At 35.7% G+C, this 18,888-nt stretch overlaps 1 protein-coding gene across 1 annotated transcript; it reads right to left on the bottom strand.

The window, feature by feature from the left end:
* Window positions 1-8,325: 8,325 nt before the first annotated feature.
* On the bottom strand, window positions 8,326-16,977 carry LOC107194828 (elongation of very long chain fatty acids protein 4-like). The gene is made up of 4 exons (XM_015584567.1): window positions 16,794-16,977; window positions 11,921-12,192; window positions 9,017-9,319; window positions 8,326-8,703 (listed from the first exon to the last, which is right to left on the bottom strand). The coding sequence occupies exons 1-4, from the start codon at window positions 16,837-16,839 to the stop codon at window positions 8,533-8,535; spliced, it is 792 nt and encodes a 263-aa protein (XP_015440053.1). The 5' UTR covers window positions 16,840-16,977; the 3' UTR covers window positions 8,326-8,532.
* Between the last annotated feature and the right edge of the window lie 1,911 nt (window positions 16,978-18,888).

The following is an 18,888-nucleotide window of genomic DNA, read 5'->3' as shown; positions in this document are numbered from 1 at the left end:
TAAAGGTACATTATAAAAGTTCACGGTTTCATTCAATCCCTGCTTTCTTCATAAAACATTGTAACGCGCTTGCCAGCCTTCGACTCCCCAGTCCTCGACAGCGCGGCTCGAACGCGATCAGAAAATTATTTTACGTCAAATAAATATACAAATGATGATTAAATTTTTATAGGACGCTGCAGATAAATTTTCATCAAATAGAAAAATTAGTTGTTATGCTCCGAATAAAGATAATTCTGGTGATCTTTATTCGACGCATGACAAATACTTTTTTTTTCTTTTATTCGTTATTTTAAAGTTTTAAATAATAATAATTAATGCCCATCTTTGTCTGATATATATATATACAAATTGTTCGATAGTTTTGAGATATCCTGTATATATATATATATATATATATATATATATATATATATCTTCTTCCCACATACATATGTATACAATAAATAAAAGTCTACACTTTTACTCACACTTTTCACTGACGCCTCCTCCTCCTTTTTTTCTTGCTTTTTGTCGTCTTTCTCCTCTGTCCTCCTCTCTTCGTTTCTCACTTCCGTATTCATATCAGTCTCCATCTCTAAATTGAAATAATTTATGTATGATTATATAATTAATAATATTTAAACTGTACGGGGTTATAATTTACAGTATTACAATACTTACTTTCGCTAGCCATGTTTACTTCGATTATGGATGCACAATTATAAATGAAGCGCGTCCCAGCGATGCCAGAATCATGGGACGCTTTACCCCCACCACTCCCCCACTCCGACGTACCTTCGTCTCCTACAATGGCCTTCCACTTTACCTCCACCGTGCTGGCACACACAAGCATATCTCAGCCCTGTCCGTGTACACTACCCGTTCGGCGGGTGTTTCCGCCGACAATTGGTACGTCACTTGGCAACGTAAACAATGAGTAGACCTTGGAGCTTGGAGACCCTCGTCGTATCTCAATGCGGCCGTTTTACTTTTTATTTTCAATTATTTTGTAATTTCACTTTGTAACCTCTCAGTAAAATAAAAATGTGAAAAATATTGATTTGTAAGACATTTAAAAAAAGAAAATAAATGTTTTCCAATTCAGTATTTTAATTTTTTTATGTATACATACATGTTATGTTGTATACACATAAATTATTTTTAGAATTAGATGTTATCCTTACAACCCTACTCATTACTAATGATGGGTAATCGAGCCGGCTGGAGGCCAGCGATTCCCCGGCACGGCTCGGCCGGCTTGAGCGCGCCGGAATGACAGTTTTATGACGTCGTGTCAGCGGAGACAAGACTCTGGCCAGCCAAGCCTCGGCGAGTAAAGATGTTATCTGGTATTGTCTAAGCCGCCGCTGACCGACGCTCGGGTTAAAATGTAACACAGAACGAATCACCCATGAATAAACATTTAAACTTTTACTCCTTTCAGTGTACTTTTTTAAAAATGTTATGAATAAATTTACGAGATTCTCTCGATGAAAGTAAGTCCAAACCCGACATAAATCAGACTATATTTACTAACATACAATTCGTATCGCGACATTAAGGCAAAGGTGGGATAATTGGTCACAATTTTGCTTTTTCGTTAAAATAAAAATAATTGTTTATTTTAATTATATCTCATCATTTGCAAAGATTCTTAGTATTGTGGCAGTATTCTAACTTGCAAGCATTCGACAATGAAACACTACTTTTAAGTATTGAACTTTGTTCCATTCGTGCATTGTTTTACCATGCTGATATAGTATTGGATGTTCCATTTATTCCTTGAAACAAAATTTACTTTGCTGCTGATGATAGCTTGTGAAATGTGATTACAAGCATCTTAGATTTGATTGTATACGTAATTATTTATTTATGTAATTGTGTAATTGCAATTTTGTATTTTAACCACAGTTAAATAAAATATTTGGAATTATTCATTAATACTGTTTTGAATAATGTTCAATCTGTATACATAAAAGAAGAAGGGGATGCAGCAAAACAATTTTTATTCATACGTTATGTCGCGATACAAATTCTATCTTCTTAAAGAGACACTGATTTATGCCATGTTTGAACTTATTTTCATCAGGAGAATCTCCTACATATATTTATAACATTTTAAAGAAAGTACACAGTAAAAGATCATACGCGTCGCCGAATACGTTATTGTTCCATTATGTCAAAAGAGTCTTTTGAAAAGAGGTACTTTAGGAATTTCAGAGGTTTTGAAACGGATCATTATTCGCAGTATACTGCTTTTTCGAGCGCCTAAAGCACTTCTTTCAAAACCTCTGAAATTCCTAATTATCTCTTTTGACATAATGAAACAATAACGTATTCGGCAACGCGTATGATTGCCCTTGCCGTTGAAACAGCTTTTAGAAATTGATTACTATCGAAATTTCCAAACTATTGCAGTTAAATCTAATAGATTTTTGTACGAATGTTCGGAGTAGTAATGAGTAGGGTTTTAAGGATAACATATAATTGTAAAAATAATTTATGTGTATACAACATATGTATGTATATAATAAAAAATTTAGATATTGAAATGGAAAACATTTATTTTCTTCTTTTTAAATGCTTCCCGAATTAATATTTTTTAACTTTTTTATTTTACTTAGAGGTTACAAAGTGAAATTATAAAATAATTAAAAATAAAAAGTAAAACCGCCGCATTGGGATTCGAAGAGGGTCTCTTGACTGCTCACGCGCTTAGGTTGCGGAGCATCGCGTCGAGAACGTGAATTTTCGCCGCAGTGACATTCGAACAGGATTTCCAAGGCAGCAGGATGGTAGAATCGGGGTACGGTTTACCCCCACTCTTTTCTAAATATAGTTCACCGTCTTTCGAACGGCTAGCGCACACAGACAGGGCTGGGATATGCTTGTGTGTGCCAGCACGGTGGACGTAAAGTGGGGGTAGCCGGGACGTCATAGTGGGAGACGATGGTACGCTGAGTGGGAGAGTGGTGGGGGTAAACAGTACCACGTTCTGGCTTCACTGTGTCCGTGTGCACTGGTCGTTCGAGAGACGGCGAGCTATAGTGAGAACAGAGTGGGGGGTCTACTACTCACGATTCTGACGTTCGAGACGGTGAGTTATCTTGGGAAAAGAGTGGTGGGGGTAAACTGACCCACGATTCTGGCATCACTGTTCGTGATACCCACTACGCTAATTTTCTCTCCCCGCGTAGCGCCTATGGACTCCTGCGGCGGGTGACACGCCTCTACGGCCTAGAAACGACGCGCCGCGGAAGGATCCCCTGGCCATGCAGACTCCTTCCGTCTTAGGAGATTGCCTAATCGTACGCTCTCTTACCATACCAGCGCCCTGAACGTCTTGCTGGCCCCGTCAAAGACGGCCCTGAAAGCGCGAGCGTTGACCGCCGCGAGATTATTACGTAATTAATTTAAAGTGTTGTCGGTATTATTCCCCTACGAATCCTCCAGGAGCGTTTCGATGTTATATTTATGCGAGTACGAGTCGGCAGAGTACGGTTCTTCTGCGCCCAATTCAAATCTCGGGCCGGAAGGGGCGCGACGCAAAATGCGTTGTAACAAGGGTTATACGTATAAGGCGAAGGTACAACCGAAAATACCGGTATAATACCGGTATTTTACGTTTCAGTAGACGTCCCTGGATAGAGACTCCCACAAATCAACGCGAAATATTCGCAGCGGCAGCGTTTATTCGAGGTGATAGATTTTTTATAGATAAATTTTTGCGGAATTTTTTCGCATTTGTGTGAACACTCTCATAAAACGTCATGAATTTGAAACTGTTGCGAATCTATGGCCGAGAAATATTCGCTATCGCTGCGAAGATTTCGCGTTGATTTGTGGGAGCCTTTATAGTCACCGTTAGTATACAGCGAATGCTCGACGCTGGCTGACCATAGTCACAGTTAAAAACGAAAAGGTTTACTCTTTAAGGCACACGATTTTAAAGAAAATGAAAATCCTAGTTGCACTGAATTTTTTTTAATATAAAAAAATTATATAAAAATAAAATATTAAACTGTACGACTATGAGTAACTTCAACTTTTCGAGGTGGGTTAAAATATATCCCACCATGCCTAAAAAGCTAAGCAAAAGGTGGGACAGTTTTTAACCCACATAACCCTAAAGAGTTAAAGCATTATTGTGGGCACGAGATAGGTCAATGATGACTTTTCTGCATACTAATCATTGGCGTAACTACAATTTTTGTGTGTGTGGGGGGGGGGCAGGTCCCTTGACTATCGCCCATAACACATCCCATCAGGCACTTGTATGTATTCTATACCATGCAGGGATTGTAACCGTAACCCGAACCCGGTTCGACTCTTAACTATAAGCAGAAACCCGGTAACCCGGGTTACACTTGGACTGTACTAACCCTGGTAACTCGCTCTGAGAAGAGGTATTGTATTTTTTGTAATTTCCTTGCGTTGGGTATTGCATTTCGGCCCAAGTATTTATTAATTATAACATAAGATATTACTAACTGACGAATGTTGTTTACATATTTCAATAATTTCTGGGCAGAGGGGGGGGGGGCAGTCCACATTCTTGAGGGGGGTGGGGCAACTCCTACCTAGTTACGCCCATGAAATTAATGGCAACAGGTGAGTGCAACAGGTGGTTCTGTTCCATAATGTTGTATCACGATGTGTGCCCTTGCGCATATTAGGTACAGATTCTTCGCGATTATGGACTCTTTATTGATATGCGATTATTGTCCAGGCGTCATCCCCACCACTGGGGGGGGGGGGTTGGAGCCGTGGTACTCGGCAACCGCACACTTTGTTCCTGCGAACCGCCGAGCCGGCTTCCCGTTCACTAGCCGACGACTGAACGTTAGGAGCCCACAAAAAGGTTACATTCCTGGGTGTCGGTGACACAATATTAATGTAACGATAAAACTTTTTTATTTTTGGTTCTTTATTAATGAAACTTTTATGAACATATTGGTGAGATTTTTCTGATTAAGATGATACTAAGCACGACACAATTTGGGTCATATTTTCTTATGATTTATCAGAATCGATAATAAACTAGTATGAACTATTAACACTTTCTACATGACTAAATATGATACAATTTATGTCATATTTGGTATCATTTTAATCAGAAAAATTTCACCAATATGTTCATAAAAGTTTCGTTAACAACGAATCAAAAATAAAAAAGTTTCATCGTTGCATTAGCGCTGGACAACAATGTATGCGCTCGATAGACTCGACGGATGGAGCAGGGGAATGGACGATGATTAGTCGAAGCGTTCAATTGTCAGCGACTGTCCAGAGAGCTGCCGACGAATAAAATGTAGCTAGATCACCTCCAGTCACAAGTATTTTTATTATTGGCCGAAACGGTACACACACAATCGGACTGTGTGGTCAGCTATAATGTAACCATTGGTTGACGAGAGCGTCGCAGGCGGGCCACGTAGCCGAGTCGAGTAGGAAATGAAACTCTCTCTCTCTGTTTTTCACTGGCTTGTCCTTTTCTACGTTCGGAATACTACAATGGCGAGTTGCCGAGGCTCGAGCTTCGGGTAAAAAACGTATTCACGAGGGTCAGAAGTGTTTCGCGTAGTCCACGATTATCGTTCCCTCGCGGACCCGAGTTTGGGACAATAATCGAGAGAGCTCTGTATTCCAGTAAAATTGTGTTTAACTCTGCCTTTAACCTTTTCAGGACCAAACTATCGTTTTCAAGAACTTTGTTGTTTACCTACTAAAGATGGTGTGACAAAATCACTAAACAGTGATTAATCACAGTGATCGCAGATTAACGATTTAACTTCATTCATGACCGTGACCGTGATTTTTTTATATTGAATAAATTTGCTCACTGTGATCGTGATTCTTGGTCTTTCAAAAAAACATATTCAATATGATTTGAAAGTGAATTACATTACTATTTGTGTGTTTAAAAATTAGTAGAAAAAGAAGAGGTTAAATTTTTGTAGCGTACACAGTCGGGTAGTTGGCTGTGGGACGTCCGCGCATGGTTGCTGATCATTTTAGCCCTCGAGCCGATGAGCTCAAGGTTTCGAAGGTAATAAAATGGTTTGCAGCTGTGCGCAAGGATTTTCGTTGCGACAGGAAAATTTCTGTTTAAGTGGTCGGGGGAACTTTATCTTTTAAGGGTTTTTTTCCTCCCCCGAAAAGACAGCGGGTTAGGCTGGGTGCATTCAGTCACGAGTACTCGCCGAGTAAAGTTACTTACTATTTCGTTACCCGTAACGATAGGGCAAGTTTTCATTGTGTGTTGGGAAACTAACATTATTAATTCCTTTCGGAATTTATGTGTATATATTAGTAAGTAAGTGTAAATAAACTTTAGCATAGTTATAGTAGTGTATTAATTCATTTCTCTACGTCACCACCTCACTTTACTTTCCCGGACCAAAAATTATTAACTTTTAGAATCTGAAAATGCAAGGTTTAAATTTAGGAATCCACCGGGTCAAAAGTTATGCGTATGTAAAACCAAGTATTTTTATCGTACTTTACAGGTTAGTTTAACGCCAAATTGACTTTTATACAAAATCCGTCCAATCAATGGTGTCACTCGTATCACTGCTTGTAAGGTGATGAACGTGGTTAGAGCTTGTTTACGGGGAAAAAACCACTTTGAACAAATGTTTTCTTTTTTCGTACACAGACTCTAACCAACTCAGAATCAGTATTTCGCTTTGAATAAATGTTTTTTTTTTCGTAAACAGGCTCTAACCAACTCAGAATCAGTATTTCGCTTTGAATGAATAGTTTTTCCCGTAAACAGGCTCTAACTTCCGGTAATCAGTATTTCGCTTTGAATAAGTGATTCTTTGTTGCAAGCACATTTGAATTATTTCGCCAAAATGGCCGCTAACACGTGCGTCCCCTTACAAGTAGTGACACCAGTGATTGGACGAATTTTGTATAGAAGTCAATATGGCATTAAACTAACTTGTAAAGTACGCTAAAAATGCTTGGTTTTCCATACGCATAATTTTTGACTCGGTGGATTCCTAAACTTAAATCTTGCAATTTTAGATTCCACTCGTTGAATACTACCGGATAATATAAAGGAAAGTCAATAATTTTTGGTCCGGGAAATTAAAGTTCAGCCAAAGAAGAAATTATAAAAGAATAATTTGCTATAATTAAACAACATGTATGTTATGTTACATATAGATTAGAATTTATAATCATTAACTTCTTCAATATTCTTCATTGTTCTTCATTATTCCTTTATTTTATAGACACACTATGAAAAATCATTGTGATCGAGAACGATCGTGATCGAATCACACGTGATTCAGAAGTAGCAGTTCACGCCATCTCTATTACCTACGCTTTTATCGACGGGGCATTGCATATGTATCATTGTTTCACTTCTTGAAGTGGCCAGCGTCGATCCCAAATCGTTGACGCTCGGCGTTCGACATCTCGATTAAACGCACCGCTGAAACTTATTCGGAGTTTTTATTTGAAGCATTCGAATAAAAGATAAAATTAAAGATGAAAAATCACTGCTGCTTCTAGTTGACTGCAAGATGTAAATACCTATGCATATTATAAATAAAATCAGTTTAAAAACTAATGAAGCTTTAATATCTTTTATCAAGAGAATTAGTTCAGTTCCTAGCCATGGTCCCTTTCAGACTTTTTATCCTCGCGACGAGTAGAATATGATGCAATGAAAAAAATGTTGACCTTGAAATTCAAGGCGAAGGTCAATTTTACGGCACCGCTCTTACCTCCAATCACCACTAAAGATGGTGTGAACTGCTACTTGTGAATCAGAAGTGATTCGATCACGTTCGTTTCCAAACACGATGATTTTTTACAGTGATTCGTGATTTTTCGTGATCGTTTCTGATTGGTGGAAAAACGTAACAGTTCTTTACACGCGACACATAACCTATATATTTTATATTAACGTCATCGGACCAAAAATTCGAGTTATATCGTATAAAGTGAAGGAATAATTAGGAACAATGTAGAATAGTGAATAAATTAATAATTATAAATTATAATCTACATGCTGCCTAGCAAATCATTCTTTCAAAACTTCTTGTTTTTTCTACTAATTTTAAAAAACACAAATAGTAATGTGATTCATCGTTCAATCATATTAAATACGTTTTTTTGTTTAAAGATTAAGGACTTACGATCGCAGTGAGCAAATTCACTCAAGATACAAAAAATCGCAATCACGGTCGTGAATGAAGTTAAATCACGGCTGTGATCGTGATTCGGCGATCACTGTGATAAATCACCGTTACTGATATTATACGCCATCTCTAATCACCACCAAACTAAAGGTGTAGAATCCGGGTATGGTAGCTGCGACATGTAATTTCTTGACACCCTGTAGATACAATGCTATGTAGTTATGCAACGTGCTGCACCTACCAACTAAGCGTTACGGACAATGGTTTGTGTGGGTTAAGCGGTTAAAATGTTTGGATGCGACGAAGGATATATACTGGTTTTGTTTGGCGGAAACGTTATCCACCGTATTTGTCAAATGTGTTCATAAATATTTGTACTCTTTTAAAAAAGATTCTAATCTATACTCTTTTTATTTTTCTTCAGATAATTCTGTCTGTAGAAATTAGCGAACAGTGTAAGATTAACCGACAAATTCGTGATCATAATGGTGGCTGCGAGACTTGACCCGGAACATCCAGGTTTGAACGCTTGTAACCCGTACGTTATCAGGCCCACGAATTGTATCTGTTGGTAAACGAAAAACGGTAAATACAAGATTCGGAGAGGCAAGTGTCGATAAGACACATTCTTTGTGGAAAGTAATTTTCTTGCAAAATATTTGAACAATGGAACAATCGTTTAACTGTACCTATACCTACTGAAGTTATAAAAATGATAGATTTTCGAAAAATAAAATTTAATAAACTGATATCTTCAATTAGATGTTGCACTTAAAATTAGTCCAAATTTCGGCAAATTTTTATGAGACATTACTGAGCTAATATTTTACTTGATTTGGTAAATCTAGTGTTAATTTAGGGAATTATTATTTACTTACCATTTGAACCATGGTAATTATAGGTTTAATTGGTTGGACTATCTTTTGCACGACTCCTCTGAAGGAGGACAGTAAATAATAAGTATACATTATCACGTGTACCGTGCAATTAACCATAGCAAACGTCATTGAGTATCCATTGGGATAGTATTTCACCACTGCCCAAACAATGTACGCCGTTGAAATATGGTGGTACACGTGTAACACTGAAATCTGCCGATATTTTTTTCGGAGCACATACAATATAGTTTCAATGTAATCGATGACTTTCAGACAGAATATATACCATAATATTTTCGTCATCTGGAAATGATATGATTCATGAGTTTACTCACATACAAAATATACAGGGTGATTCTCCCGCTGCGCAAATTATTTGTCGATCGGTCCTCACTGTTGTTAACGTCCCGGGACCACACATACACGCGGCAAAACGGAGGTTCTTTAGAGCAGCACGTCCTTTGATTTGCGCAGCGAGGGAATCACCGTATAGTAAGGTCAATGTCCCTATTTTTAAACATGTAAGAGTTTTGCTATCGCAGAAATTGATTTTTATTATTTATTTATGCAACAATCGACAAAAAAACTTATTAAACGTAAAATTTAAACGTCTCTTTTTAATAATTTCAAATAAAAGTATTTTTAAAAACATTTGAACTTAATAATAGTTAATTTAATATGAAGTATAAAATGTCCCCATTTCTGCTCAGTGAAAATGAAAATACTCGCATTTCTGCTCACGAGCGTGTTCCTATTTCTGGTCAGTGAAAATGAATGTGCCAAAACCAAACTTTGGCGAACAACATTAAAGATTCCGTAAGTTTTTTTTAGTAAAAATGAAAGGTCCACGTGTAACTTACAATCGCAACGGAACCGCTCAAATCACGTTTTCTTACGACGGACACACCTATTAAATTTATTTTTATTAAAATGCTGCCACCTATTGAAATACTGAACTAATTTATTATTTAACTTTTCACATTAACACTAGAACTACCAAGCCAGTCAAAATGATTTGTCAATACACTTTTACAACGACGATTAAAATGTTATGACAATACATTTTCTCAGATCTTTTGCACTTTTTATTACGATATGAAAGTGAAGAAATTAGTCAATTTCTAAATTTCTAAATTTTCAAAGGTTTTTCACGTTTATCCACCGATCGAAGCAAATATGCGTTTATCGTCGGTAGTTCCAGTGTTAAATAAAAAATATGCGTACTGAGCAGAAATCGGGACGTGATTAGAAATAGGGACATTGACCTTATAGTTCAGATTAGCGCGAGTGGAATCAGCCCTATTACTTTTTCACTTATTTCACTTCAAGATAAGATCATAATATGCAAATTCTCCTTCTCATTGGCCATATCTGTAACAATATTTCGTTTTCTTTGCCATTAGCATTATCCACTCGACAAAAATGAGCCAGGAGAAAACATATTAAGCTGCGTCTACACTATACAGCAAAACAGTGTTATACAACATGTTGTTATAACTTGTTACAAGACAATACCTTTCAGACAAGTCTGTAACATGATTGTATAACATTTCACGTCGCATTATTAGTAATGGCATCACACTAGATAGATAACATATAATTTGTTATATAACACGAAAAATGTTATGTATCATCACGTTAAATAACATTTTTCTATCTGTTTTTCTAATAAGTTTTATAACTTTGCAATATCCAAAGAATATAATAATGTAACGCCAAAGATGTGTTATATAAAAAAGAATGAACTCGAAATAATGAAATATTAAGTGGAAGCGGCAATAAATGGCATGAATAAAAATAAAAAAACTATTTTTGTATTAACTTTGCACTAATTTTTGTATTTACTAAATAATTAACCAAACTTAATTTGTCCCTTGGTATCAAACTGATCCAGTTGTAAAAATTAATACAATGAAGTGATAAATAGTTAAATTTGCAAATTCCGTAAAGTAAAAATCACGAAGCCTCAGCTAAATTTACCTACACATAACAGAATAACGTAATTTCTTAAGAGAAAACTGTGTCAACTTGACACAAGTGACGGATGAGGGTTAATAAAGTAATTAATAAATTAATTAATAAATTATTTTCAAAACATGGTATTTAAAATTGATATAAACAGAAAAGATGTATAATTGTTTGAATGTGTGATTGAATTTACTTATTTGACCGTGAACTCCTATTATTATTTGAACGAACAGTTGTAGAGTGTCGGGAGAATAGGTGGACTCCTATTATTTGAACGGCCTGATTATATGAACTGTCTGTCCTTCAAAGAGTTCAAATACGTGGAGTTCTATTGTACCGGAAAAATATGCTATCGTTTCCGATGAACGATGAATTCCGAGCAAACCTGTTTAGTTTCCACATATACTAGTGTCATTTTTTATTTGTGTCGATGATGGATTGCCAGTCACAGTTAGTCATGATTACTAAAGACATCGACATTTGTGCTGTTTCAATTTCTAAATGAAGCTTGCGTCAAAATTTTTACCAAATTTATCTTGAGTCTAGACGCATTTTCACGCGATCACTGATTAGTTTCATTTATATCTGACTTATATTAAATTTCTAAAATGATATGTATCTCTTGTGAGAAGTTTTTTACGTTCAAAATCTATTAAACTTTATTTGTACGTAATCACTGAGATCCTATGAAAAAGAACTACTTTCATTATGTTACTTTCATTATTGTTTTTTACTTCAGTATTGTCTCATCAATTAGCAAAGATTCTTGCGGTGGGAAATACTAATACTGGTTTGTGTTTTGTGAAATTCTTGTCAGTTGAAATATAAATATTTATTATCTTGAAACCGGTTATCGTTCAATAATCCAGTGACTTATTGACGGCCGCTTACGTTACAAAGCAACGATTGATAAAAAGATTAATTTTTCTGTTATACCTTGTACGGTTTGTAGTCATAGGAATAATCGAGTTTAGTGCAATACATAAATCCATCCTCGTACCATCCGGTAGCTAATGCCTGCTGTACTACCATAAAGTTCGTTACGATTTGGAATATATTGTACCAATAGATGAATGTTTTGAAAGAGTATGGCTTCTTGTCTTTCATGTAAATCGGGCCATAGTATAAGATAAAATAGAGGTAGATTATCGAGAGAATTGTAAGAGGTACAGGTGAACTAATCAGTAGCCAGTCATTCGTCCTTTCGTCTGTAACACACAGGTGTTGAGAAAATGTAAGACATGTTCATGTTGAAAAATAAATAGTAAATAAAGTAACAATAATAAATAGTAAATAGTCAAATTCACATTAGGTGATTGTTTCAAAGTGGAGAGCAAATGGTGTTTGATGATTCGTGATGGGTGATTTCACGTTGCAAATAACGCATTGAACAAAATTCAACACTACTGAACGTTTTAGAGGGTACATGGCACAGACGTCCTTTTCCTCGATCGTTCAGAACTGAATTATCCTTTATTTGAACGTTAAATTTGTAGTCGATATTCCGTGGTCATCTCGAAACGGTTGGTGATATTTTTCTTCCGATTTTACTATTAGCTCTGAAACTGTCTCCAAACTCACTAAAGTATATTTAGTGTGTGTACATGAAAGCAAATTAAAAGTTTTCTTAGAACACTTTTTAATTTCAGCTCACACATCGAATTATCTTAGGTGTAAATAGTTAGTATGATATGAAAAAAATGCTTTGTGTTAACAAATAACACTGTATTAAAGTAAAAAAGTATTAAAGGAGATAATGGAAATGTTCGACTGACGATTTTAGTCGGATATGACGATGGGACAAATTGCTAAGAAGAATGATTATTCTTTTCTATTGGTTAAATGCTAATAACAAATTTTGGTGATTCCTTAGGGCCATTTGGTAGCTTCATCCTTTTTGGCTGTCACATCCAACCAGGATAGAAAAAAAAAGAGAAGCTTCCGTGCTTGTCCTTCCACATTGTCCCTCATTCCTGGAATCTGCCTTTGTTGAAAAATTAGTAAAAGGCTTATGAATTAGCCTAAGCGCATCTTGAAGTTGTCCAGAAATTCAAGTTCACAGGGCTTCACGATAATAAAACAAATCAGACCTTTCATGTCCTAACGCTACTACTTCTCAACGCATCAGATCTCTCGATATACAGTGAGTGTAAAAAGTATTCGTACACCCTTTAAAACGGAACAACTCTTTTAAAATTGGTCCAAATGACTTGAGTTTTTTTTGTGAAGTTAGAGACATTAATTTACTAAATGATGTGAAAAAAAAATTTGAAAAAGTTGCAATTGGTCCGAATCGCGAAGAAAATATTAAAGGTCGTGTTTTACAACTTTTTAATCTGAGGCTATTATGAAAATTTAATAATTACATATCGAAGATTTATGTTCGTTATATACATGTTGAAAATTTCATCAAAATCGGTTAACGTTGCTACGAGAAACAATCGATTAAAAATGTTGAAAATCACAGTTTTTCCCGACTTTCGATCTACAACTGCAGTAAATCTAACAATTTTCACATCTTTTGATGTCTGTCGCTCGTTTCTGTATTAACCGATTTCAATGAAAGTTTCAGTATGTACATAACTAACGTAAATCTTCGATATGTATTTATTAAATTTTCATTATAGCCTCAGATTAAAAAGTTGTAAAACACGACCTTTAATATTTTCTTCGCGATTCTGACCATTTGCAACTTTTTCAAATATTTTTTTTCACATCATTTAGTAAATCAATGTCTCTAACTTCACAAAAAAACTCAAGTCATTTGGACCAATTTTAAAAGCAGTTGTTCCGTTTTAAAGGGTGTACGAATACTTTTTACACCCACTGTAAATATGTATGACATTTTTGAAAATTAAGTACTTATCTCGGGATCCACAGTTTCGACCACGAAAGCAGACATCTTTCAAATTGTTTTCACGGGAATGATCACGCAGGAGAGCAAGAAACAAATAAATAAGAATATACAACTTCGTTTAATGGATTCTTGACTTAAGGGTAGTGTAACAGCAATCGTCCATAACCGCCACGTCAGTGTCGACCGATCGTGACAAAAACATTGTTAATAATTCACATAATTATAAATAAATATAGTGTAACTAAATTTGGAATAAATAAAGTGTCATCGGTCACCTGTAAGTCAAGGACTATCACGTCTAGAAGTAATGACAGCTTGGAGTGCATGCAGCATGAAGAAATTATAATACTATACAGGGGGTGGTCCACGCAATTGTTTCAGGTCATAGTGCCGTTATTAATGCATATATGAAAAAATGCCGAAGGAGAAAGATAAATGGCTCGAAGAGCACTACAGTTGTAGGCCCTTAGATTTTTTTTAAGTGCAACAGTGCATGTGCAATTAACAATTGCATCATTTCTTTAAATGGAAATTCATACTGTTTGTTACACAGATCGATTCTTCTGTTAATTCTACGTAAAAAATGATTAGGGTACCATGGCAAAAAAATTATTAGTTCTCGTGATATTTTCAAAAAATTTCTTCAATATAAATACCGTTTATAAATTTTTTGGAGGATCTGAGAGAAAGGATCATACTGGAATTTAAACAAAGTTACGGAAATAATAAACAAACGTTATCAGAAATGTTTACAATGTGATGGAGAAGCGTTTGAGCATCTTCTTCAATAAAGACATTTTTTGAAAATATCACGAGAACTAATAACTTTTTTGCCATGGTACCCTAATAATTTTTTACGTAGAATGAACAGAGGAATCGATCTGTGCAACAAACAGTATGCATTTTCATTTAAAGAAATGATGCAATTGTTAATTGCACATGCAATGTTGCACTTAAAAAAAATCTGAGGGCCTACAGCTGTAGTGCTCTTCGAGCCATTTATCTTTCTCCTTCGACATTTTTTCATAAATGCATTAATAACGGCACTATGATCTGAAACAATTGCCCCCTGTATACTTAAGGTGTGACACGAGCAAAAGTCAGTCTATCCAGAGTATGTTATGTTACGTAACTTACCAGCAAGTTCTATGTTATAGCGATGATACACATCCATCAGACCCATGATTACAGTTTGCTATTATCTGGTTTTGTAGTATGTATGCCCTTAAGGTTCTTCCCGAGTCGTTAAATAGAAATCAGATTTCGATCGAATCTGTGGCCGTTCTTGGAAACCTGAACTGACTGGACGCGTCAGAAATGCAAAGCTGAAAAGACGTCTCCCGGCGTCACAGGGGCAAGGGAAGTATTTCGTTAGCTCCACCTTCCATTTTCGATATTCGTATTTAGGAAGTAAAGTTGCGTGACGAAGAAAGTAAACGAAAGCATTGAGAGTGAGTGAAATAAAGCAACGGCGGCCACACGTTTGTTCACAGCAAGATAGCTGATGATAAACCAGACCGATAAATTCAAGTGTCCAATGAATCGCTCAAAATTCAATATCGACCTCGATCCAATTATGTTTGATAATACGTAAGTCACACTAACAATAAGTCTTAAATGATATCTATAAATTGATAAATAACTTGTTGAGGGTTATATTCAAACTCATTTTCATTCGGAAGACCTAATCATATTGTTAATAAGACTATTGTGAAAAATAAGAAAACTTGTATTTCGTACTAGTAATTGTCACACCAAGCAGCTGTGACATCTGTTTCAAGTTCATGGTCACTCGCTACTGGGTCATTCCACGCGAAATCGAACACTTTTGGAAGCACCATTTCGGATTGTGCTCAAATTTGGATATGTTGTAGTCTTTAGCGATCTATAAACGTTCCTCCAAGGATTTTTGAACATTTTAAAAATTGTTGATTTTGAATTAATTTTCATACGGCCAATTTTACAGTGTCCATCTTTTTGAAGACATGTACCTACCTAACGAGAAGAAATAGGGCTATATTCTCATTGTTTTCAAAAGTTTAAATAGTTCCCCGTTATAAAAGCAGGGCATTTATTTAAAACAATTGCAAAATAAATGGTTAAAATATACTTTTTTTTAATTGAAATAATTTTTATTTGGTACTCTTATGTCTCCACTGTGAGTATCCACAAAGCTCAGTTTGATCAGTTCGTTAGGTCAATAGTTATGATTTATTGAAAAAAGATTGACCCTACATTTCAAACAGCTGTGAAATCTACAGTTTAAAAAATGTTCAAAAATTCTTCCAGAAACGTTTATACATCAATAAAGACTGCAATATATCCGAATTTGAACAAAATCCGATTTCGCGTGGAATAACCATGCTGCTTTATCTCACTTCATCTCAATGGGTCCCAGTCACTCTTCTCGACACGCGGCACTATATGATATACGATCCTTGGATGTCACCAATTTTAGCCAATAATAAAAATACGTATGCTCTGTTTTCACAGTGCGTCCGAAATGTCGGTGCTATATGGAAGAGATTATACCGCAAGCAATCGGAACCCCCGTGCCCCGTATCCCTTTCGCTGGACTTCTTTTCAGCTCTGCACAGAAGGAATACTCGCGCAGTAGAGTATCAAGAGAAAATTTCAGGATATGCGACTTTGCGCTATTGGACTCCGGACCTAATGAAAACGTGACAACACTCAGCAATAAAAGTGACAATTTTAAATAAATAATGTATACACATCTAATGTATTAGTGCCAATACGTGTCACTTGTAACATCTGATTGGAGCACTGATACTTCTGCAATTGATCATACTGGAACTTCGTTTTCTTAATGGCTATGAATAAAAATTTATTTCTTATTCTCGATTTATTTTATGCACGATGAAATTATAATATCTCAGTTATGTCACGAACAAGAGTCACTCGGTCCAGAGTGTGTTAAGTCTCTTAACTTACCAGCGAGCTCTGTGTTATAGCGGTGATACACTTCCATCAGACCCATGGTTACAATCTGCTATTGACTTGTTCTGTACGATGTACGCTCTTATGATTCTTCCAAGTCCTTATGGAAATCAATGTTGAATACAAACTTTTCTCGGTTTTGAAAACTTCAACTGACTGGGGTCACCAGTTGTGAGCGTGTTTCATAGAGAGAATGATGTGGCTAAGCATCACCTTCTTTTATATATGCACACGTACATTATTATGCGCATAGTGAGCAGCAGTTGATATATGTGCAATACCAACACATGACATTGCGAAGTTTTTAATCTTTTCATCGATTATCGTGCAACATCTTAAAAAATCGGTAAGCTAATTCCTGTAAAGTAAATGTCCTATTGGTCATTTATTCGGGAAAACTTTCATGCAGCTTAGTATTTCATTATCGGCTCGAGCACTTTTATATTCAAACACAAAATTAACTAATTGGCTATTTGGACAGTTGATAATGTGAAGTGTTTGTAACGGCATAACTATAGTACAGAGTTCAAAGCATTCACTCCAACTGCACTTCATCTTTCTTCGGTTATTGTTACGCTAAGAACGTTCTGTAATGTTAATGGTTTTTCTTTAAGGGGTCATGCTCAGTCAGAAATTTTTCAAAAATCGAGTTTTCACTTTCTACATTTTCTTGAAGCACAACATCTCGAGAATATTCTGTGCAAGTTTCAAGGTAGTCCAATTAAAAATGACAGAGTTACGGGCGTTAAAATATAAACATTTTATATAAGTGTAAGCTTGACTTGAAACTTTAAACGCGTTTTTCTCGAAACTACATTTTTCAAATCGGTGATCAATATTTCTCGAAAACTACTGTGTCGATTAACATGAAACCTGTTGCGCCTTATTTTAAATCAGACAAACTTGTCCTTGAACGAAGGATTTTTTTTCGTTCCGTATTTTTTTTAATTGACCAAAAACGAGTGACTTTTTAGGTGAAAATCGCACTTTTCAGGAAAATGTCCGCCATTTTGTTCTTAATAAATATTTCGAAAAACCCCACGTTCAAGGACAAGATTGGTTCTTCCATTATATAAATCTTACTGAATTTTTAATTTCAGATGAATCGTTACGAAATTAAGTGATCACGGCAGACCACTTTTTGTGAAGAGACATCCGGAAGATTGCTCACCATTTATTTGCTAATACATATATCTAAATAAAAAAATTACTTTATAATCTAGAAGCTGTAATCTTTGAAACACAAACAGATTTTTTGTAAAAGGTCATAGTTTTTGAGAAAAGAATTCCCAAAAAACACTCTTTTTTCGGCCTCCTGACTAAGCATGACCCCTTAAAAGTAGTACTTGCCGACATTGGCGTAACTAGGTAGGGGCCAGGGTGGGCCTGACTTCCCCAAAATACGGACTAGCCTCCCATTAAGATATTATTCAAATATGCCAAAAAACATTCGTCAGTTACTAAAATCTTTTGTTATAAAAAATAAATACTTGGGCCGAAATACAATACGCAATGCAACTAAATACAACAAAAAACAGTACTATCCTCATTACGTGAAAGTATTAAGTACAATTGTATTAGAATGAAGCTCTTTAATTTTAATATTCTACTGTAACTAATAATCCTGTGACATCAATTGAAGGGCCGGTGCAATAATGGGACTAGCGCTCGAGAATGCGAAAAATATTTTTGCATAAAAAACCAGCAAATTGAAGCTTATATATGATAGATTTTAACTATAGGTATCTGCACACAATAGACTCTTGCTTTTAATCAATCTCAATTTTTTTTTATTTTTTAGAATTATGTTCATATCTTTCTATTCTTAGTTTTGGTGTTAAATAAATATGCAAATAATTATTGTAAAATGTGTAACTTTATTTTCTGCAACCCACGTACAATGTATAAATAGTACAAAATACGTACAGGTGCCTGATGAGAAGTCAGGGGACCTGGCCTCCCAGACAAAAATCCTAGTTACGCCAATGCTTGCCGAATGCATTTCTACGTGTGAAAATAACTACGTACATCGTTGTTGTTTCATATGTCTTTACTAATAAATTATCAACTTCGCTGGGAACGTACCTCT

This window comes from Dufourea novaeangliae, unplaced genomic scaffold (genome assembly GCF_001272555.1).
Source record: "Dufourea novaeangliae isolate 0120121106 unplaced genomic scaffold, ASM127255v1 scaffold10, whole genome shotgun sequence".
Taxonomy (NCBI): Eukaryota; Metazoa; Arthropoda; class Insecta; order Hymenoptera; family Halictidae; genus Dufourea; species Dufourea novaeangliae.
This window is presented reverse-complemented; position numbering and strand designations above follow the sequence as displayed.